Source organism: Martes martes, assembly GCF_963455335.1.
Source record: "Martes martes genome assembly, chromosome: 11".
NCBI lineage: Eukaryota > Metazoa > Chordata > Mammalia > Carnivora > Mustelidae > Martes > Martes martes.
In genome coordinates, this window is record NC_137899.1 from 23,630,212 (window position 1) to 23,655,470 (window position 25,259).

The window sequence follows — 25,259 nt, forward strand, 5'->3', positions numbered from 1 at the left end:
CCAGACTTCATGCTGCAGTAGTTTCTGGCATTTTAGGATCCAACTTCCTTGATAATATGATAGTGACTATAGCCCTTCTCCCCATAATATCCATAATATCCAAGATACATACAATTCGGCATTTGTTCATCCAGCCTCTGTGAGGCTACCATAGATCCAGTGTCAGCACTAGCACTAAAGAAGTGGTTCAGAGAAAGGGGCACCTGGGTGGCTCAGTGGGTTAAAGCCTCTGCCTTCGGCTCAGGTCAAGATCCCAGGGTCCTGGGATTGAGCCCCACATCGGGCTCTCTGCTCAGCGGGGAAGCAGGCTCCTTTCTGCCTACTTGTGATCTCTGTCTGTCAAATAAACAAATTAAATCTTTAAAAAAAAAAAAGTGATTCAGAGTTATACCATAATATTACTTTTTTGGTACTTCGTAGCTCTCTAAAATGCTTGTTTCAGATTTTAGGAGGTTTTGAATGCTTAGATGAAAACCCCTCTCCCCACCCCCAAAAGACACGAATTTAATTTTATAATTTTACATGAAATAAATTTATAATTTTACGTAGTGTAGATAGTGAAAAAGAAATGGTGCAGTAAAAAAAAAAAAATCTAATACTAATTCCCGATGAGTAAATGCCTTAAAATATAAGAAGTTTGTGATGTTCAAGTATGGACTTATCTGTGGTGAATTTTCTAATATAAATACAGCAGGAGGCAAGTTGTTGTATGGGGTCTGTTGTGTTTTGTTCTTGTTTTTCCTGAAGCACTACTAATTTGGGATTCCACTGTGAGCAGCACAGTTCTGCTAAGAGCACCTATCCAGGTCAAAGTGTTTACATTCCCTTTATAGTGCCAGTCTAAGTTTGAAATAAAAATAGATTTATTTTCCAATCTTTCCCAAGTATTTCCAATTATTTCTATCACAAACATAATACATATTTTTATATTTGTTCTTAGAGGAAATTTATTCTAGATATCTCTGGAAGTATTTTATTGATGTTTCTTTTATAAATTTAATGAACATCATTGTGTATAAAGTTTATGTACATAATAATATAATTTTTACAAAGATTTTAAACTAGAAAGTGCACAAATGTAGATACAGATAAACACTGGACTTGGTTAAAGATGAGTGCTGAATTATTGTTTTAATCACCAGCTTTTTATATCAGGGCTGTGCAAAGACTATATTTTTCTGGAATATTTGCAGTCAGTCACCCTTATCAAGTCTTCAGATTCATTGTTTTCCAAAGACTAATGAGCCTCACTTACCATTCAGTCAAATCCTGGCCCCTGGACCTCCTCCTCCCTGAATTAGATTCAGGGATCTCTGGAAGGACCAACAGCTTACAATTTTATTTTATGGTATCTCTTTCAGGTGTGACCCTGGGTTTTCTGGCCCGGCTTGTGAGATGGCTTCCCAGACATTCCCAATGTTTATTTCTGAAAGCTTTGGCAGTTCCAGGCTCTCCTCTTACCATAACTTTTACTCTATCCGTGGTGCTGAAGTCAGCTTTGGTTGTGGTGTCTTGGCCAGTGGGAAGGCCCTGGTTTTCAACAAAGATGGGAGGCGTCAGCTGATTACATCGTTCCTTGACAGCTCACAATCCAGGTGAGTTAAGACAGGCTGGAACGCATATTGAAACCGGATGCTAATGATTGAATTTAGATCTCTTTATTTTCCTTTTTTGACTGACATGTATATCTTCCAATTTTTAATGGAGAGGGAGCTTACAGTTAGTTTATACAGGGTTAATTTGCCCTAGTTTTTAATAAATTAAAAGGCCTACTGATGACTGATGAGGTTTTTAAACATAGGAGCTGTTAACATCAAAACTGTGTTCTTAAGCCAAGGGTTAGTTAATTATTTATGTAGTTTTATTTATTGACAGCTTGCAGAGGATGATTAGATTTACTCTACATCTTCCCTTCCCCCAGTGCCTAATAAATAATGCAGTAAAGGAATGATTGGCATTTGAAGTGTACGTACACAAGTACATAGTGTGCAAGTATGTATAAACATACACTTGCATTTGTATGGGTATATCGCCTATAAACATGCATTGACCTCATCTTCTATACATATTCATACATCTTACAGTGAAATTACTTACATTTTATAAAAGGGAGATGAGTGGAAACATGCAGCTTTTGAGTAGTTTGTTTGGAATTCTTTAAAAGCCAAAATGAGCATTATGATTAAAAATGTTTATGCACACGCTAATTACAGACAATTCATGTCTAGGTTTCTCCAGTTCACACTGAGGCTGGGGAGCAAGTCCGTTCTGAGCACATGCAGAGCCCCCGACCAGCCTGGTGAAGGAGTTTTATTGCATTATTCGTATGATAATGGAATAACTTGGAAACTCTTGGAGCACTATTCCTATCTCAACTATCATGAGCCCAGGTATGTTGGAAAGCATTTGGAAAAATGGTTAGAGTGATTATCTCCTCCCTGGGGAAATCATCATTCAACTGGTTTAAGATTCAAGATATTTTCCCACTGAGGGATGATGAGGACGAAGATTGATGCGTATTGCAATAAAAAGCTAGCAAGTCACATTCTTCTATTTCATTTGTCCTACTGGTTTCTGATAAGTTGAAGAAATTTATTCTCGTATTTTGAAATGTATATCTAAGGGAAATATTTTGATGTCCAGGAAAGAGAAAAACACTTAACACTATAATCCTTATTCAACCCTACTGCAGCCTATTGGATGTGATTTTTATATAGTACTAAATTATAAATGCTGTTAACAAGTATTTGTTATCAATATATTATAATATGTTATAATAAATTACATGAGACAGTAATTCATAAAACCTGATAACCAGTATATATTTAAAATTTGCATGTAATATGATTATGTAATGATTATAGGTAAGTTTTTCTAGCCGGTATCAAGTCCCTGGCAAAAATGGAGTGTGAGGATTTACTTAAAGTCCTTTCTTCAGGCCACTTCTGTTTTTCTTTAGCTTATCCATTTCATAATCTATAGGTGCAATTGTGAGATTTAAGTATTTTTTTTAAGATTTTATTTATTTATTTGACAGACAGAGATCACAAGTAGGCAGAGAGGCAGGCAGAGAGAGAGGAAGAAGCAGGCTCCCTGTTGAGCAGAGAGCCTGATGCGGAACTCGATCCCAGGACCCTGGGATCATGACCCGAGCCGAAAGCAGAGGCTTTAACCCACTGAGCCACCCAGGTTCCCGATTTAAGTCTTATTTGAAGCAGAGCCATCGTTTGAAGTCAGCAGAGTAGTAATCCCCATTAGTGGTACAATTTCAGAAATGTCCAAAAGTCCTGTTCTCTTCTAGAATACTATTTTATTTTATATATTTTTCTCAGTGTTCCAAAATTCATTGTTTATGCACCACACCCAGTGCTCCATGCAATACGTGCCCTCCATATTGGCCTGCTCACTGAAATTCTTTTTTTAAAGTTGCAGAAGAGGAGCATGAGAAAATTAAAATATCTTTAGAAGAGGTAACACTGGGGCATATTCCCAGGTAGTAAAGAACTGACACTATTTGCCTTTCTGAAAGTACATTTTGATCATGAGGGAATGTAAAAGAGAGTGAGGGCTTTGGGCTCTGAGGTTTGCGCCGGCACCAATGCAAAAAGACAGGGGCCCCAATGATAGATTTTATATACCTAAAAATGTTGCCGACAGCAGTCCCTACATTTAGGTGTTTATAAGTAAATGAGAACTTTTCTTTTCATAGAAAATAAAGTATGTACCAGAGATAATAGTTAACAACTGTTATGAATTATAATTATTTACTTTATAAAATTTTTAAAACATACCAGATGTGCTGAATATTTTCCCTATAAAGGTAAATGAAAGGCGAAGCTTAACTTTCTCATTCCATAGACACATACGAATACCAAAGAAACATTTCATAGACTCTCCATAATAAATATTAAAATAAAATTAAATGAAAATCAAGGTGATAATAATAATGATGAAAGCTTGAAGAAAATATTGTTGTCCTAAGTTAACCTGGCCTAAAACCCAATTTTTTCTAACAAGGATGGACAGCTCCAAAATTCAATAATCAATCTTTATCATGAAATTTAATTAATCTTTGTTGATATGAAAAATAATTACACATTTAATGTGCTATTGCAAAGGTGCATTTAATCTTGCCTGCCATTTGACAGCAACATTTTTCTTCTACGCAGAATCAACATGGCTTTTCAGCACTAGGTATGTGCATAGCTTGAAAGATTAAGATCAAGTGGAGATTTTTTTAAAAAAGAGAACATGGTGGGAGGTATCAAGAACACTTTTATTTTCTACGCATGTACCTCTGTCCACGAGACTTTTCCTCCATCTCCCTCTTTCTTACAAATATTAATAAAAGGTGACATGGCAGAAGTAGAATTTGATATATTCTAAATTCTAAATTATATTTTATATGATAAATAATACAAACCATGTAAGTTCTTCATATGAGACTTAAATATATCTTGATGCCTTTAGCCATTTGCTGTATTTTCTTCAGTATAAATTGCTGCCTGTAATTGATGTCAATCCCATATTGTCCCTTTCGGCCTTGGCTGTTCGAAAATGAAGTATGATCCATAAATTAGAGATGCTAGTTAGCTAACCACTATTACTCCTCACCGATTTCAAACAATTTATTTGCCTCTGAGTCACTCAGTAAACAGAAGGACTCTATCCGCTTGCAGTTCATAAAACGTAAAGCCTGTACATTTATCTAAGCTGATCTTGTAATTCAGACTGACTAGAATGTCAAGAACTAACTGGTATTTCTAATGTAAAACTTGGTATCACTGCCAAAACTAAAATTATTCTAGATTTTTCTTAATTATAGGGCTTCTTTTTTTTTAGATTTTATTTATTTATTTGACAGATAGAGATCATAAGTAGGCAGAGAGGCAGGCAGAGAGAGACAGGAGGAGGAAGCAGGCTCCCTGCTGAGCAGAGAGCCCGATGTGGGGCTCGATCCCAGGACCCTGAGATCATGACCCGAGCCAAAGGCAGAGGCTTTAACCCACTGAGCCACCCAGGCGTAGGGCTTGTTTCTTATTCTAAAATTATTATAAAGCCTATTTTTATTTTAGTTTTGCTTTGATTATTGTCTGTGATGGCAAGACATGTCTGAGCTTAGTATCTACCCCAAAAGGAAGATTGATAACAGAAAGTTGACCCAGGTCCCTGGGATCTAGGAATATTCGGATCAGATGGTTCCACGGCCATCCTGACCAGCTGCTGCAGTTTGCACAAAGCCGTGGAAGCGGAGATTCCCACCCTACCTCAGATATGAAGTGAATGTCAAGGGCACGGGCTCTATAGCCATCTCTCCTAGATCCAGCTCTGGGCACTGGCACCTAAAAGCCGCTTAACAATAGGGAGAATATTTGATCTTTCTGTGCCTCAGTATTCAGATTTCTATTCAGGCTTATGAACAATATGTACTTCATTTATGCAGCAAGAATTTGATGAGTTTTTGTTGTGTCCCAGATACTGTTCTAGGTACTAAGATATAATACGAAAAACCAGAAAATGTCTCTGACTTTTGCCATAGGGCTGTTATCCCAAGTGAGTACCTTCCCTGCAGCTGCAAACTTATTAACTACTAGTTAATATGAACTACTAGCTAATAAAATTTATTAACTACTAGTTAATAAGTCAGTGAGAGTGGGGATTTTAATCTAAGAGTCTGATTACAGACCCCTTAGCCTTAATGTCTCTGCCAAGGAACATACTGGTCATTTCAATATCTGTTATCACACACACACATATATATGTGCTAAAATGAAGGAAAATAACCTTTGAAGTTGCCTGAGAAATTCTACTTTTCAGTTGTTATTTTTAAATTATATTTATTTTCATCAGAGAGAATAGTAACTGCTTCTAAAATTATTAATATAAAGGAAGATTACAATTTTCTAGTAACATGATGGTCAAATTAAATTATTAATGTATGTTTTCATTATTGAGCCAGTTTAAATATAGTTTAATTATTTTATTTCTTTACATATTTGATACATGTTAATATAAATAAACATACTTATTTGATTATTTAATAAATACCTAGGAATTAAAGTGAAAATTATCAAAATACTCAATTTAACTAAACTTTACTCCTCTAATAAATTTACATTGGTAAAAAAATGAACAGACTTAAAGTATTTAAAACCATAAGTATTTAAAGGTATTTAAAAACCATAAATGTTATGGCTATGTCTTTTTAATTTAAGCAGTGTTTTAAAATTTGTATTTCTGTATTTGAATATTGACTTTTGATTATTTAAAAAGTATGTTTTCTCACATTGCAAAAAAATTCTACCAGTTTTTTACTGGTAGTTTGTGTAATTAATAGTGATGAAAATCATGTTATTCTAACACACATTTCCATATACAAATTATTTAAAGAGAAAATAGATATTATTTTTCAATAACTGAGTATTTAAAAATTATGTTTCCAAGATGTGATTTGACATTTTTTATGCAATAACTATGAGTAAATATAATAAAAATATGAAAATCAATCTAATTTCTTATTAAATTCCACCGTAGACATTGAAGTTTATAAATAATTTGTTTCTAAGTTATCCAACTAGTCACCTGTCTTAGGGAGCTTTCCTTTGCTCACTGAGAAAAAGACTTGGTCCCTTTAGCGTGTGCTTACTGCGAACACCTCTCCTGGTGCTTAATTGTACATTGATGGAGACAAATGTTCCATTTGCCATTTGCTTCATATCTCACCTTGTGTATGGATGTGAGCAGCATGGTCCCATGATTTATGGAGCTCTCAAGCAGATGTCGTTGTGGTGGCAATTAATGTATGGTTCCTGCTGCTGTGTACAGTAATTGCTCCTGGAAATTAGATATTATTCTTAATTTTCTTCCCCATTTGTCACATCCAGGTTTGTTGTCATAGCCACCATGACACAGCAAGTCCCCTCATACACTGGGCTAGACTCACAGGAATTAGCAAGTGCCACAGTTCCAACCAGCCTCAGACTGTAATATATGGACCGAGATGCCCGTGATCCTTTTCAGACGAAGACAAATCCTGCTACTTTGACGCCTGGGTTTTATTGAGTTAGCTTTTCTGAAAGCAGATGAGTAAAAGCACTCACATTTTTTGATGTGTTTAGAGGACTTTGTTTGAGTCAGACAAGAAATTGGGAATCTCAGAAGAATGTGGTTAATAGTGGGAGAACTATTTTTTTTAAATGCTGTGCTACAGGGAAAAGAATGCTCTGCTATGAATGTTTGTATTTTAAGATATCAAAGTAATCAGAACTTTTACTTTTATTTTTTTTTCTTCAGAATAATCTCTGTAGAGTTACCAGATGATGCAAGACAGTTTGGAATTCAGTTCAGATGGTGGCAACCATATCATTCTTCCCAGGGAGAAGACGTGTGGGCCATTGATGAGATTATCATGACATCTGTCCTTTTCAACAGCATTAGCCTTGACTTTACCAATCTTGTGGAGGTTACTCAATCTCTGGGATTCTACCTTGGAAATGTTCAGCCATACTGTGGCCATGACTGGACACTTTGGTAAGAATTTCATCTCTTTTATTGTTATAATTGGCATTGAGGTTTGGAACATAAGAATGATCTTCTAATCCACCCAGCACTTAGTCATTTGCTGACAAATATTTACTGAATACGAACCATTTCAAAAGTCATTATTACGTCTCCAAGTGAGGTATCTTGGGGAGGAGAACTGAAAGCAAAATACTGATAGATTTAAATAAGTATAAAGTTTCACCATAGTTATTAATCTCAAATTTTTATTCCCCACTGTTACATATAAAAACCCTCTTCCAAAAGTGTTAGTAACTAAAGTGACTAACACATTGTCCCTTCATGGAGGCCCACCATGATCATGGTGAAATGTGAGATCACTCTTATGACTATTTTAATAAAATTTGTCATAACTAGTTCTATTTTCATGCTATCTCACATAAAACCCAGGAAGTTTTTTCATCCCTAATTTATTGATGAGGATCTCCTTTCAAACCCATCATATCGGGCAATACTAGACCACTCACCCATACAGTTAATGTTGTTGGGGTTTCAAGGGTATGGACTATCCTAGTCAACATATTTTCCATCTTAGATTTATCATCAAATGCAAACTTAATTATACATTAAACAGTAAGTAAATATAATAAATAGTAAATAAATAATTGAAGACCATGATTAGGACTTTAAGAACATCAGTAGAATGATGTTCAGTGATTAACTGGCATCAGGAGGTGGATACGTTGGGTAGGAAGAAGGAGGAGGCTAGTCCAGGGAATTCAGATGGTGGATGTGATGAATTCCACTGATGAGAACGTAGCAGTAAAAAGAAATTCCAGCCACATAAAGATCTGAAAGAAGACCGTTCCAACTTCAGGAAAATTTGCAGTATAAAACTCCAGAAGGGAGACTGACCATGCCATATTCTAGGACCAGGAAGCCCAGGGAGGGAGGGAGTGGATGTCGGGAACAGAAGCCAAGAGTTTTGTAGAGGCCAGACCACATAGGACTTCTAGGCCCAGTGACCCTAGATTAAAACTCTGGTCTGCATCATTCCAAAACCCACAGCCTTCAGCAGTATACATACTGTCCCTCTCTGGGTTCCTCTAGGGCTTTAAACATGATTGAGGAATAATTTTCTCAGAGAGTTTTACTTTCTATGGAGTCATGGTCAGACCAATTTAATTTCTCCCGACGAATCTCACCGAAAACTATTCACTGCAGTGGTCTCCAGAGAACATACCATAAATGACCCATCAGTGGCCTTATCATAATTAGAGGCAAATTTTACACACCATTGCACAGAAAATTACCTTTGATGGGAATGATGCATGGACATCACATCGCACACACAGCAGGCTAACAGTCTAGCGTCAAAATGACAGCTAATGGAATGGAAGTATGGCCGGTCACTTTTGCTGCAAGCACTGTTGAACTAGATAGAATGAAATTTCTATATGGAAGAGTGTGAAAGGTTATATTGTGTGATTTTTATTTCATCCTCAGATGTTTGTTTTTATGGACATTCGTTCTTAGTCCTCGAGCCTTCAAAGCAAAGGGGTGAGGTGAAGTAAGAAGATGCAAAGATGTAAACCAAAATGAGATTTCTTAGATTTATATGCTTCTGAAAATTTAAATTGACCTGAATTAACAGTAACGCAAATCAGTCATATACCATAAGCCATATCCCCCAAGATTTGTATAGTAGGTTTTTTCCCCCAGCACTTTTAATGCAACAAAGAGTCATATCATGAATGCAAGTCCTGTATCATGTTTATTTTCATAAATAGTTAACATCTGCTCAAATAAACTCCAAAGTTGCTGAGCATTTTAATTTAACACTCGGGTTGAATGCATGATAACAGCAGTTTAATTTGTGTGCTTTGATCAAAACCCTAAGAACAATATCCTTTCACATGAGTCTGATGAATATTCTTAACTCACCACTGCTTTAATTGGTGGAGATACATTTACTTTGTGAAAATACAATCACAGTAATTATAGAAAACCATAAGAAAATATAAATAATTGTACAATCCCCATGGGCACCTTAAGCAGCCCCGTGGGAGTTTTATTAACAACCACATGTGAGCAATCAGATTTGACTTTCTGATCTCCTCGGAAACGAAAAGGAGTTGTCTTGGTTATGAAACAACAGAGTATACTCTGGCGGTGATAATGAGACTAGAGAAATACATTAACCACTTTAATAAGGACATGAAAAATTCTCACTGCTCATTAAAATGAAACAACATGGAAGATCTCAAACTGTTCCCATTTTCTTAGCCAGTGAGTCAGAATAAAACCCCTTTTAATGACACTGTTTTCTCTCTGCTGCTGTTGAGGAATATATTGTTCAAGTTCAACGAGAACGCACTTCGGCAATGTTTTTCAGAAATACTTGTTACAGTACTGAAATTCAAGTGGTGGTATTATAAACTATTTATCCTAACTACCTAGTCCAAGATGAGTTGTTATTTATTTTTTTTTTTTACGTAAAACCTCTGAAGCATATTATCTTATTAAACATTCTTTGAACATGTTCAAGTATGTCCCCTCTGCCCTTCAATGACCTTGTTCCTCTCTGGGGAAATTTTGAAATGTATACATGTTCTCTACAAATGGCTGGTGTTAAATTAATTATTGTTGGCCTTTCCCAGCTGTGAGTTCATTTGGTTCTCGTTTTCTAACTCATGACTTTCCATGTGCATGGATTGTGGCTGCTGAGTGTTCTCTGGGGAGAACTTGGACAATTGCTTTTTCATTAGAAGAATTAGAGTCAATATGCTATAAATCACTTTACAGTGTGTCATCATAGAGCACTTTTTTCCACAGAGAAATGAATTGCTGTTAATTATTTGTAGTACTTTCCTTTCTTCCATGCACAGTATCTGAATCACAACCTTTATCTGCTTTATGTTCTAAAAATAGCCTTTAAAACTTCCTTTATATATTTTAAGATCACTAAGGGAATAATTTTAGTTGAGGTTTATTCAAGATTATCTGACTAATACTATTAGTGATAACACTAATACTAATTAGTGATAAGACTAAGACTATTAGTGATAACACTAAGGGACATTGACATTCGTCTGTCTTATCTAATAGACTAGTGAGGTATACAGGTGATAAGGACAGTGATGTCTATATATGTAAGATTTTGAATTCAAAATGTATATAACTGTGAGGGATGGTTGTTACAGCATGTTAGAATTGGCATTTGGTTTTAGTAGCAGACATAAGGAGTTTTCCAGACAAGCAAAAGCTGAAGGAGTTCAGGGCACCTGCCTGGCTCAGTCAGTAGAGCATGTGACTCTTGATCTCAGGGTCATGAGTTCAAATGCCATGTTAGGTGTGGAGCCTACTTTAAAAAAAAGAAAGGAAAAGGCTGAAGGAACTCAGCACTGCTAGGCAGGCCTTACAAGAAGTGTTATAGGGAACTTTGAAAGCTGAAACAATAGGGCACTAACAAGTAACAGAAAAACATTTGAAAGTATAAACCTCCCTGGCAAATGTAGGTATATGGTTAAATTCAGAATACTCCAATGTTGTAATGATGGAAGCTAAATTATTTATAAATTTAGTGTGAGGATTAAAAGACAAAAGTAGTAAAAATAACTCTAATTACAATAATTTGTTAATGGATACACAAGATAAATAGATGTAAATTATAACATCAAAAACATAAAATGTGGATAAATGGGGTAAAAATATGGAGCTTTATAGTACCCATTCAAACTTGAGTTATCAGCTTCAAATAGACTGTTACAAATATAAGGTATTTTATATAAGCCTATAGTGCCAACAAAGCAAAAACCTATAGTACATACACAAAAGATAAAGAGAAAGGAATCTAAGCATACCACTACAGAAAACTATCAAATCACAAAGGAAAAGAACAAGAGAAACAACAAATGAATTAAAAACAGCCAAAACCAATAACACATAGCAATAGTTAGTTCATACCTATCAATAGTCACCTTAAATGTAAATGGACTAAATGCTCCAATCAAATGGCATTGAGTGGCTGAATAAATAAAAAAAAAATAAGACCCAAATACATGCTGCCTACAAGAGACTCAGCTTAGCTTTAAGACCACATAGAGGCTGAAAGTGAAAGGATGGAAAAGATATTCCATACAGTTGGAAGCCAGAAGAGAGCAGCATTAATTAAGCTTATATCAGACAAAATACACTTCAGGAAAAAAGCATAATAAGAGACAAAGAAGGTCACTATATAATGGTAAAGGGGTCAATCCAACAAATGAATGCAACACTATGCCCAACATAGGAGGACCCAAATATATAAAGCAAAAAGTAACAGACCTGAAGGAAGAAATAAACAACAATGCAATAATAATAGACTTCAGTAACCCACTTTCAATACTGGATAGAGCATCCAGACGGAATATCAGTAAGAAAACATTGAACTTAAAGGTCACATTAGACTAGATGGACTTAACAGATATTTACAAGACATTCAATCCCATGCAAAGAATACATATTCTTATCAAGCACACATGAAATATTCTTCAGAATAGATCATATGCTAAGACACAAAACAGGTCTTCAAATTTTTAAGATGACTGAAATCATATCAAGCAACTTTTTAAAAACTACCAGAATGGTATGACATTAGAAATCAACTACAAGGAGAAAATTTTAAATTTCATAAATGTGGAGATTAGACAATCAATGCATCAAGAAAGTCAAAAGAAAAATCAAAAAATATCTTGAGACAAATGAAAATGGAATTAGAGCATACCAAAATGTATGGGATGCAGTAAAAAGAAGTTTCATAACAACAAATGCCTACATTAAGAAACAAGAAAGATCTCAAACAAACAACCTAACTTATACTTCAAAGAAGTAGATAAAAAAGGAAACTAAGCCCGAAGTTAGCAGAATGAAGGAAATAGCAATCAGAGCAGAAATAAATGAAATAGATATTAAAAAGTAGAAAGGTCAATAAATGAAAGAGTGAGGTTTTTTTGTTAAGATTTTATTTATTTGAGAGCATGACTGAGGGGAGGCGAAGAGGGATAAGCAGACTCCCTACTGAGCAGGGAGCCCAATGCAGGGTCCTAGGGTCATGACCTGAGCCAAAGGCAGACCTTTAACTGACTGAGATTAACTGACTGAGCCACCGAGGTACCTCATAAGAGTGGATTGTTGGAATAAAAAAGATAGGCAAATCTTTAGCTAGACTCACAAAAAAATAATAATAATAATAAATAAATAAGACTCAAAATCAGAAATGAAAGAGAAGTTAGACCTGATACCACAGAAATACAAAGGATTGTAAGAGAACTGTGAACAACTATATACCAACAAATTAGACAACCCAGAAGAAACGGGTAAATTCCTAGAAACATACAATGTACCAAAACTAAATCCTCAACACAATATTAGCAAACTGAATTCAACAATACATTAAAAGGATCGAACATCATGATTATGTGAGATTTATTCCAAGGATGTAAGATGGATTCCACAAGTGCAAATCAATCAGTGTGATATACCACAAACAAAATTAAGGATGAAATCATGACCATCTCAATAGATACAAAAAAAGCATTTGGCAAAATTCAGCAGGCTTTATGATAAAAACTCTCAACAAATTGGGTATATATGGAATATACCACAACATAATAAAGGTCACATATGTAAAGCCCACAGCTAATATCATACTTAATGGTGAGAGCTGAAACTTTTCCTCTAATATCAGTAACCAGACAAGGATGCCCACCCCACCTTCACGAACCATAATACTAGAAGTCCTAGTGGGAGCAATTAAGCAAGAAAAAGAAATAAAAGTCTCTAAATCAGAAAGGAAGAAGTAAAATTGTCCCTATTTACAGGTGACATGATATATATAGAAAACTTTAAAGCCTTTACCAATAAACTGTAAGAACCGGTAATCAAATTCAGTAACAATGCGGGATATAAAATCAATATAGAAAAAAATCAAATGTTAATACATTAAAAATGAACTATCAGAAAAAGAAGTTAAGAAAACAGTCCCATTGACAATTACATCAAAAGAACAAAATACCTAGGAACAAATTTAACTAAGGAGGTGAAAGACCTATACATTGAAATCAATAAGACAATGATGAAAGAAATTGTAGAAGACAAAGAGAGGGACCTGGCTGACTCAGTCGATTAAGCATCTACCTTCAGCTCAGGTCATGATATCAAGGGTCCTGGGATCAAGCCCCACATGGGGCTCCCTGCTCAGTGGGGAGCCTGCTTCTCCCTCTCCTCTCTGCTTGTGCTCTCTCTCTCTATCTGTCTCTGTCTCTCAAATAAATAAATAAAATCTTTTAAAAGACACAAACAAATACAAAGGTATTCTATGTTCATGGATTGAAAGAATTAATATTTAAATGCTCATTTAGTTGCTACTCAAAGCAATCTACAGACTTAATGCAATCCCAGTTGAAATTCCAAAAGCATTTTGAATTTCACAGAACAGACAATCCTAAAATTTTTATGGAACCACAAAAGACCCAAAAAGCAATCTGAGCAGGAGAAGCAATCTGAGAAATCTCAGTCATGAGAAGGAAGAACAGAACCGGACGCATTACACTTCCTGGTTTCAAACTACCTCACAAAGGTACAGTAATCAAAACCGTATGGTATTAGCATGAAAACAGAGATATAGATCTACAAAGAACAGCATTGAAAATTTAGAAATAAATGTCAAGAATGTCAATTCATTTTTGACAAAAGAGCCAATAATGTACAATGAGGAAAGGACAGTTTCTTCAGTAAATGGTATTTGGAAAACTGGACAGCCACATGCAAAAGAATGAAACTGGGCCACTATCTTATGCCATACAGAAAGGTTTATTCAAAATACGAATCAAAAACTCGAACATAAAACCTGAAACCATAAAGCTCCTAGAAGAAAACATAGATAGTAAGCATCTTGACCTACAGTGATTTTGGGGGGGATATAATACCAATCAAAGGCAACAAAAGCAAAAATCAACAGGTCAGACCACATTAAACTAAAAGTTTCTTCACAGCAAAGAAAACCATTGAGAAAATGGAAAGACAACCTATGAAATGCAGGAAAATAATTGCAAATCATATATCCAATAGGAAGTTAATATCCAAAATGAATAAAGAACATTTACTACTCAATGGCAAAAACAAACAAATAATCTGATCAAAAATAGGCAGAAGACGTAAGTAGATACTTTTCCAAGGAATACATGGAAATGGTCAATGGATATGAAAAGGTGCACAGAATTACTAATCATCAGAGAAATGCAAATGAAAACTACAATGAGATATTACTTCACACCTGTTAGAATGGCTGTTATCAAAAAGACAAAAAATAACAAGTATTGGTGAGGATGTGGAGAAAAGGGAACCCTCATGCACTGTTGGTGGAAATGTAAATTGGCGCAGCCACTGTGAGAAACAATATGAAGGTTCTTCAAAAGATTAAAAATAGAACTACCATATGATCCAGTAATTCCACTCCTGAGAATATATATGAAGGAAATGAAGTCATTATCTTGAAAAGATGTATGTTCATCTACATTCTCATGTTCATGGCAGCATTATTTACAGTAGCCAAGACATGGAAACAACCTATGTGTCCATCCATGGATGAGTGGATAAAGAAAATGTGATATATATGTACAATAGTGTGTTTTCAACCATAAAAAGGAAGAAAATCCTACCATTCACAATAACTTGGGTTGACCTTGGAAAAAAACAAACTCATAGATATAGAGAACAGATTGGTAGTTGCTAGAGATGAGGGGTAGGGAGTGGATGAAATGGGTGAAGGTGGTCAAAAGGCACAAACTTTCAGTCAAAAGATAAGTAAGTTATGGGAGTATAACGTACAGCATGAAGACTGTAGTTAGACTGCACAGGCATACCTCAGACATTGCAAGTTCAGTTCCAGACCACCCCGATACAGCAAATACCGGGAAAAGGCGAGTCACACGAATTTTTTGGTTTCCAAGTGCATATAAAAGTTAGGTTTACACTATGCTGTAGTATATTAAGTGCACAATAGCATTATGTCTAGAAAACAATGTACTTACCTTAATTAAAAAGTATTTTATTGCTAAAAAATTTTATTGCTAAAATATGCTAAGCAGCATCTGAGCTTTCACTCAGTCATATCACTGATCACAGATCACTACAACAAATATATTAATAATAATTAAGTTTGAAATATTGCAAGAGTTACCAAAATGTGACACAGAGACACCAAATGAGCAAATGCCAGTAGAACTTCCCTCGACACACGGTTGCCACAAACCTTCAGTCTGTAAAACAAACAAACAAACAAAAAAACACTTATCTGTGAAGTACAGTAAAGCAAAACACAATAAAACGAGGTATGCTTATGTTGTGTATTTGAAAGTTGCTAAGAGAGTAGATCTTAAAAGTTCTCATCACAAGAAAAAAGTATTTGTAGCTAGGTGAAGTGATTGGATGTTTACTCAACTTATTGTAATCATTTCACTATGTATACATATATCAAGTCATTATGTTGTGTATCTAAAACTAATACCATAATATATGTCAATTATATCTCAATAAAACTGGCAAATATTAAAATTTTTAAAAATGGAAAAATAACAAAAGCTACAGCTTTTATCTTTAGTGGTACTTGAGGAAAAGCAAATTTAATGAAAAGACTTAGAGATCAATGAGATGTAGAAATGTTGAAAGGCTTCCTAGGTACTTTGACGGGTGTTAAAATAGAATTTAGTTATTCCTTGTTATGTGTAATTTTGTTGGTTTTTTTTTTTTTAATTAAAGCACTTTCTTTACACAAGTAAATCAGTAGCACTTGTCATGTTAGGGTTGGTTTTTAGAAGGAAATTTCCTAAGGTTTGTCATGAAAGTGCAGAGAAAATAAAAGAGCAACATGCAAAATTGAAATGAGCTGTGAATGACAACAGGCTCGAGAAAATGGGGTAACATTATGTGGTATTTAGTGTTGTGATGGGAGGATTTGGGAAGCCTAGTTTTTCACACCAGCCACAGGGGATGTAGGAAAATAGAGGTGTAAAAGGGGGAGAACAGCTAAAGGGTGGGTGTCCCATGTAGCGAAATCCTCACATTGAAAAAGCCTAATTTTTTTATGTGTCGAAGAGTTTATTAGCGTTCAGTTTAAAAAGATTTCCACCTGCGATATGCCAAGACATAGGAGTTCTTAAAGAAGTTACCCTCTAGGGATTGGTCTTGGTTTAGACCTTGTGGGGCCTTGGTATTTTTGTTGTGGTGGTGGTGGTTAAGCGGTGTAAGAATTCACAATCTTGGGGCACCTGGGTGGCTCAGCAGGTTAAGCATCCGCCTTCAGCTCAGGTCATGATCCCAGGATGCTGGGATCGAGCCCTTCTTGGGCTCTCTGCCCAGCGGGGAGTTTACTTTTCCCTCTGCCCCTTCCACCACTCTTGCATGTGCACACACGCACTCGCTCTCTTTTTCTCTCTGTGTCCAATAAATAAGTAAAATCTTTAAAAAGAAAGGAATTCATAATCTTGGTCTAGGGCTGGTAAGAGTGTGTCACTTCCTTGTCCCTCACAAAAAATGGTTCTCGGTGAGGTTCAGAGCAGTCAAGGCAAGCTGAGGGTTCTGAAGTTGCAAAGCCTCAGTTTTAACAATGCCACCAGCTGCTTCTATCAGAAGGCATAGCCAAGTACTTTCATTAGGATTTTTCTTCCAATGAACATCAACCCATCTCTCATGTAGAAATTTTGTCAGTTTAAATAGTTTATTAGTAAGCCTACAGTATTCTTGGAGTTATTTTTTGCAGAGACTCTTAAAAAAGAGCAGTAAATCTATTTAAATTGTGCTGCTCAAGGAAGCCAGTTGGGGTGAGGTGGTTCCCAAGGACCACTTCAACTGCCATTTCCTGGTGAGTGATCGTTCTAGGAAGCTTAGTGGATAGATGAGGTAAATATATTGAGTGACAAACTGAAAAGTCACTTACTGTTGTTTTCAACAACTATTTAAAGAGTGCTTTCAGTACCCAAGCGTATCAGTGCCTCTCTAGAATTGGTAATATAATTGAGTATTCCCCTAAATAGGTTTACAAATGGCTTCCTAAAAGAGAGTCTATTTATTAGGCTTTTTCAACATGAGGATTTTGTTATGTGAGATTTTTCATTCATTGATAGACTAATTCATACATTTGACTGTTTATTGATTGCACTTTGGCACTATTTGTACTGGAGGTGTCGCGATTGGTATTGGAGATGAAGATAGAAAAGTCTGTTGTTTGCAGAGCTTCTAAAGGGGAATAACACCAGCAGCCATGTAAACAAATTCATAATAATATTTCAGAAAGTGGCTTAGCACTATGAGGATAAATGAATGGAGTGTTAGGTAGCATAAGTGGAGAGTGAAATGATCTCAGGTAAGATAGTCAGGAAAACATAAGAACAGAGACCAGAATAATGAGAGACAATGATATATAAAAGTGTACAAGAAAAGCATCACAGGTAGAGAGAGTAGCAAGAGCAAAGGCCCTGAGGCAGACAAGAAACTAGATTATATTAGGACCTTGTATTTATTTATTTTTAGAGAAGTGGGGAGGTGTAGACGGAGAAGAAGAAGGAAAGAGAATCTTAAGCAGGCTCCACACTCATAGCAGACCCTGACGTGGGGCTCGATCTTATACCCCTGAGATGATGTCCTGAGCCAAAATCAAGAGTCAGATGCTTAACCGACTGGGCCACGCAAGTGCTCCTAGGAGCTTATAGAGCAACATAGAGATTTTAGAATTTATTCTAAGTTTTATGGGAATCCAGTAAATAGTTTTTAGCAGAGGAGTGATGTGATCATACTTATATTTTAAAAATAATTATGGCTGCTTTTTGATAGATGGTAGAGGGTAATAGGAGAAGCAGTAGAAGGAGCTCAGCTCGGAGGCTAATGGTGTCATTTGATGTGCTTATAATGATGTTAGGAACAGAATGATCCAGTGGAAAATGGACCACTTGAAGATATTGAAGATATTGAAGGACAAAGCCTTAGGACCTGCCAAAGAAATGGATAAAATGGCTGTGTTCCAACACTCATGTCCTATTGTTGTCCAGACAGTTGACTTTTTTTTTTTAAGATTTTATTTGTTTATTTGACAGACAGAGATCACAAGTAGGCAGAGAGGCAGGCAGTGAGAGAGGAGGAAGCAGGCTCCCCGCTGAGCAGAGAGCCTGATGCAGGGCTCGATCCCAGGACCCTGAGATTATGACCTGAGCCGAAGGTAGAGGCTCAACCCACTGCACCACCCAGGTGCTCTCAGATAGTTAACTTTAAAGTCATTTATTTCTCCAAAGTTAGATTTCCCTAAAAATCTCCATTTGGACTAAGTAGCCAAGTGAGTCTTTGGAAGTAAGACAACACACCACTAGACAAATTAATAAGAGAATTCTACATTTGATGATTCAGATTCATGGTATGTGTGGCTTATTGAAACAGAAATTCAGTAGGCTGAGACAGTGACTTTCTATGGATGTGATTCACGAGATTTCCAGGTTAGATAGAGTGACCTGGCCCAGTTGGCCTCTCCTGCCTTCCTGCCTTTCACTCAATCCTCCCCAACCATGTTGATCTTCCTTCTCTCTACTCCAACAAGTCAAGCTTTTTCCTCTTCTAGCACCTTTGCATTAGCTCTGCCTCTTCCTGGGAAGTTCTTTCATTAGTCATTTTGGGCACATGCCAGGGCCTGCAATCTTTCCAGGGGCCTGGAAAAAGTCCAGGATCTGGGGAAATGAATATTGTCTCAAAAATATGGTAAGAAAATTGCAAAAATAGAATTAATAAATTTAAATTAACTATCTACAAAGCACAATATATGTTAACTCCATTCATTGCTAAATTTGAATATTCATAAAATTTCATGATACTGAAAGTAATTTTTTGGTCGGATTCCTGAGTATGCTGAGAAATTACAACTAAATGTAAATTATATGCATTTCTACTAACCAAATAAAATTTAAAGGCAAAATTATAAAAACCATTTGAAGTTTTTGCAGTGGAAAAAATATATTTAATGGACATGGGTATACTTTAATGTGTTTGTTGTGATGTGTAATGAAGTTTCCAACGTTAAAATTATCAAGGTCCTTTAAAAGTCAACACGGCCCTGCTTGGCTTCTCATAGTTGGAAGGGTAAAAAAAGAGAGAATTTCAAAGACTCCTCATGTATTTTTCTCTCTTGCCATAACCTTGATTACCAATTTAACAAAATAAATAAGGAGTGGTCTAGCTGTTTAGAAATACGCAAGAACTTAATTAAGTTTTTTTTTTAATTTGAGTGTGGTTGACACACAGTGTTGGTTTCAGGTGTACAACATAGTGATTCAGTTTCTCTGTACGTTCTGGTATTCTCACAAGTATAGCTACCGTCTGTCACCATACAATTCTACTATAGTATCTTTAACTATATTCACTGTGCTTTGCCTTTCATTCCTGTGACTTATTCATTCCATAACGTGAAGGCTGTGTTTCCCATTGCCCTTACTCAGTACCACCTTTTTTGAGGGCAACTTGGCAGGAAATGCTCATTTTTAAAATTTGCTTTGACCAAGTAATTCTGCCTCTGGGAGTTTATCGTAGGGAAATAATTGGAACAGTACGTGAAGATATATAAGGATGCGTGTTATAGAAGCATTGTTTATAATAGTGAAAAAGGGAGCAATCTCCCAAGAGTTCCATAATTGGAGATAGGCTTTATTCTCAACATTTTTTCAATATGGAGAGATGTCAATATAATAGTTGTAAAAAAAAAAAAAAAAAAGAGGGGTGCCTGGGTGGCTCAGTCGGTTAAGCCGCTGACTCTTGATTTCGGCTCAGGTCATGACCTCTGGTGGATCATGCTCCACCTCCACTCCCCATTGAACGTGGAGCCTGCCTAATATTCTTTCTCCTTCTCCCTCTGCCCCTCATCTACTCCTGCTCATGTGCATGCACTCTCTGTCCCTTTCTCCAAAAAATGAACAGGTTTATTATGATTTTATAATAATTTTTTTAAAAGAAGGAAAAGTGAGTGTTTATATGTGCATAAACATAAGGAAGTCTGGAAGTATGTATGCCAAAATGTTAGCAGTGATCATCTTTAGGTAGTAGAACAATGAATTTTTACTTAAAAAAAAAAACTATATAGTCAGATTATTTTTTCTGATAAATGTAAAATTTATGTAATCCACTAAAATAGTAATTTCTGTTTTAAGATAGAATATTATAAGAAATAACAAATGAGTTAAAATGCTACTCTAATTCCATGATATCAACAAGACAGTCAACTCCAGCAAATATTTCTTTGATAATTGCAAAAACGAAAGGAAAAGCAGGATATCAGAGAGGCTTAGATTCATTTACGTGTCCTTTTGCAGATGAATATAACTTCTGAATGGTATCAAACCAAAACCAGCTTTGTGTTGCTCTTCTGTTGTGGAAATGAGCTTTGCAGAGCTATTCTTTTCTGTGGGGTCATTGAAAATAGCAGAATATTCCCTAGGTTTCTAAGAAATGTAAATATTGGAGCATTATCTTGTCTTGTGGTATATTGGTAGTGAGACTTCAGACACACTGTCTAACTTACTAAACTATTTTTTTTTAGAGAGAGAGAGTGAGTGCATACATGTTTGCAAGCGGGGGCAGGGCAAGAGAGAGGGAGAGAGAGAAGCCCAAGCAGGCTTCAGGGTCAGATACAGGGCTCGATCTCAGGACCCTGAAATCAAGTTGGGTGCTTAAACAACCGAGCCACCCAGGCACCCAATTACCAAACCTTTCTTAAAGAGATGGGATGAGTTTTTGAAAACGGCTCAGTCCCTGGGTGAATTTGCCTTGAAGAAACATTGTGGTCTAAGCATTCTCCCCCTTAGGTTGGATCTGTGTATCTGCTCTTCATATAAAAGAGCCTTTTTTATGGAGATGGGAAAGGGCCACTGGGGAAATGCAGAAAGAGTGATTTCTTTAAGTAAGGATAACCTCAAAACCTTGTCTGTGTTCATTATAACATGTAAGTAACTGTGGTTTTTTAAAACGTGCCTTCTTCCCAAACTGAGAAGCCCTACTCATGTGCTCATTTTATTCAACATTCTTTAAGTGCCTTTAACAGACATGACAGCTTGGAAAGGATATCCAAGCAGAAATCAGAAGGCCTGGTTTCTAGCTTTTTAGTGACTGTACGATTCTGGGGCCAGCAACTCAGCTTCTGAGTTTTTTGGTTTTTTTTAATCTCCATTACCCAGTGTTCAGGATCCCTGATGGCCTCCCAAATGGCCTTGATTCAAAGGTCATGTAAGATCATCTAGCTATTGGAAAACCATGACATCCTTCCACAGCACCAGGTGCTTCTGTGAGGGGCCCAGGTTCTGAGTGCTTTAGGGGATGCAGAGATGAAATAAGATATGATCTCTCCCTGCAGAGAGGCTTCCAGCCTAGTTGGGAAAACAGGTCCTTGGCAATATGTGACATTAACAAGGGAGGAGAAGGCAAAGGAGCCGTGCTAAGGACTAAGTATAGAACCGTGGAGACCTGAGTTACACTGTGGTGTCACCCATTTTGCCAGAGGTTACCTTCTCTGAGTGGAAAGAATAATCTATCCCCATTCTCTCATTAAATCTTGTAATTACAGGCAGGAGCTTTTCTGCTGTTCCCTTATTTTAGAGGCACTCTTGAAAATCAACATGAATGAAACTAAGCATCCTGATTCCCAGTGCATTCTGTCTCCAGAATTTCTCCACAAAAGGCTGATGTGAACTGTTCGTTTTCTTTTCTCTGATTCTAACAGAGAAGTTCAGCTTCATTTTTGCCTTTATGAACCTATCTTGACTTAAACAAGCAACAAAGAGGAGCAGTTTTATCAATTAAAGGATGGCAGTCTGTGAATTTCTCACCTCTAAAACTCCAGCTGAGTAAGAACATCAGCATATTCAGGAGGGGAAAAGCTGACCTAATATTACTGGCTTTCAGCCAGTCTTGAATAAATCATAAACAACTGAATGAACCTCTACTATGAATGGTCAAGATTTTCAGGCATAGATGTCTGTGCTTTTCTTGTGTTATTTTGCTTCTGAGTAAGGTATCAGAATAGCTGAGGTGAAGGTGAAGACCACTATACTACGGAAACAAGGCAGATGACATGAACAAACAGTTCACCAAAGAAGACATATAATGTCCAACAGACATACGAAAAAATGCTCAACATCACTAGCCATCAGGGAATACAAATCAAAACCACAATGAGATACCACCTCATACCCATTCAGAATGGTCAAAATTAACATGGTGGGAAACAACAAATGTCGGTGAGGAGGTGGAGAAAGTAGAACCTTCCTATACTGTTGGTGGGAACGTGAGCTGGTACGGCCACTCTGGAAAACAGTATGGAGGTTCCTCAAGAAGTTAAAAATAGAGTAACCCTAAGACCCAGCAATTGCACTACTGGACATTTGCCCCCATAATAGAAATATAGTGATCCAAAGGGGTACCTACACCCCAATGTTTGTAAGCAGCAATGTCCAAAATAGCCAAATTATGGAAAGAGCTGAGATGTCTATCGACAGATGAATGGATAAAGAAGATGTAGGGGTTTTTTTTATTTTTTTTTTCAGTGTTCCAAAATCCATTGTTTATGCCCCACAACCAGTGCTCCATGTAATACGTGCCCTCCTTAATACCCACCACCAGGCTCACCCAACCCCCACCCTTCTCCCCTCCAAAACCCTCAGTTTGTTTCTCAGAGTCCACAGTCTCTCATGGTTTGTCTCCCCCTCCGATTTCCCCCAACTCACTTCTCCTCTCCATCTCCCAGCATCCTCCTGGTTATTCCTTATGCTCCACAAGTAAGTGAAACCATATGATAATTGACTCTCTCTGCTTGACTTATTTCATTCAGCATAATCTCTTCCAGTCCCATCCATGTTGATACAAAAGTTGGGAATTCATCCTTTCTGATGGAGGCATAATACTCCATTGTATATATGGACCACATCTTCTTTTCCATTTGTCCATTGAAGGTCATCTTGGTTCTTTCCCCACTTTGGCAACTGTGGCCATTGCTGCTATGAACGTTGGGGTACAGATGGCCCTTCTCTTCACTATATCAGTATTTTGGGGGTAAATACCCAGTAGTGCAATTGCAGGGTCATAGGGTAGCTCTATTTTCAATCTCTTAAGGAATCTCCACACTGTTTTCCAAAGTGGCTGCACCAACTTGCATTCCCACCAACAGTGTAAGAGGGTTCCCCTTTCTCCACATCCTCTCCAACACTTGTTGTTTACTGTCTTGTTAATTTTGGCCATTCTAACTGGTGTAAGGTGGTATCTCAATGTGGTTTTGATTTGAATCTCCCTGACTGGAAAAAAAAAAAAAAAAAAGATGTAGCGTTTGTGTGTGTGTGTGTGTGTGTGTGTGTGTATGTAATGGAATATTACTCAGCCTTCGAAGATGATGAATACTTACAATTTACATCAATACAGATAGAACTGGAATTATGCTGAGTGAAATAATTCAGTCAGACAAAGACAGTTATCATACGGTTTCACTCATATGTGGAATATAAGAAACAGGGCAGAGAATCATAGGGGAAGGGAGGGAAAACTGAATGGGAATTCATCAGAGACGAAGAAACTCTTAACTATAGGAAACAAACAGGGTTTCTGGAGGGGAGGTGGGTGGTGGAATGGGGTACCTGGGTGATGGGATGAGCACTGGGTATTATATCCAACTGATGAATTATTGAACTCTACATTGAAAATAATGAGGTACTATATGTTGGCTAATTGAATTTTGATTTTTTTTAAAAAAGATATCAGGACACATATCATATGGTACCATAAAGTATGACAGGCATTTTGGTTAGAAAGCATTCAGCTCTAGTTTACAAGAAAATCAAGAAAAGACACAACTACTGGTGGAACAGATATTTGTGCTAAGGATTTTATTGTCACTATTTAACAGACCTCATTTAGACTCTTGACATTTTTTTAAAGATTTTATTTTTAGTAATCTCTACACCCAGTGTGGGGCTCAAACTCAGAACCTGAGATCAAGAGACATATGCTGTATCAACCAAGACAGCCAGCCACCTGAGACTCTTGTCCTTTTATATCATTTTTATGTTGTTTCTTTCTCGGAGTCCTGGCACTTTAAAAGCTGTTATTGTGAGGGTACCTCACAGAGTGCATCCTTCTCAGGTTTGAATACTCACTGTCTTCAACCAGGTTCATGGTTGAGTGCAATCATGCAAGAGTTAGGTGCGGGCAGTATTTACAAAACACAGCATTTCTTTCTGTTTCTCCTAGAATTGCAAGGACACTAAACCATCTCTGAAGGGAGGAATTTACAAGGAACTGATTGTGAAAATAATCTTAAATTATTTCAGAAATGCTCACGTGGGGAAATGCTGTGCGGGACATGAGGGAGAAAGTTCTAGCGGTTCTCCGTGAATTGAAGACTGTGCTGCCATGCACTGTGTGCTTTTTCCCACATGCCCAAGATAGATAGTAAACCTTTAAAGTAAACAATTCAAATGACCAACTCGTTGGCTCCCTCTATTTACTTTCCTCATAAAGGGCACTAGAAAAATCATTTAACTGTTGAAGTTAAAAGCAACATTTAGGGGTGCCTGGGTGGCTCAGTGGGTTAAGCCTCTGCCTTCGGCTCAGGTCATGATCCCAGGGTCCTGGGGTCGAGCCCCACATCGGGCTCTCTGCTCAGCGGGGAGCCTGCTTCCTCCTCTCTCTCTGCCTGCCTCTCTGCC

The 25,259-nt window shown here is 36.8% G+C and overlaps 1 protein-coding gene across 1 annotated transcript in view; it reads left to right on the plus strand.

Moving 5' to 3' along the window:
- RELN (reelin) overlaps positions 1-25,259 on the plus strand; it is a gene marked incomplete at its 5' end in the record, with an annotated part of 495,436 nt that overhangs the window by 336,393 nt on the left and 133,784 nt on the right. The window contains 3 exons of the mRNA XM_080818970.1: positions 1,362-1,595; positions 2,229-2,390; positions 7,294-7,530. Coding sequence (XP_080675096.1) covers positions 1,362-1,595; positions 2,229-2,390; positions 7,294-7,530 — 633 coding nt within the window. The remainder of the gene's footprint in view (positions 1-1,361; positions 1,596-2,228; positions 2,391-7,293; positions 7,531-25,259) is intronic.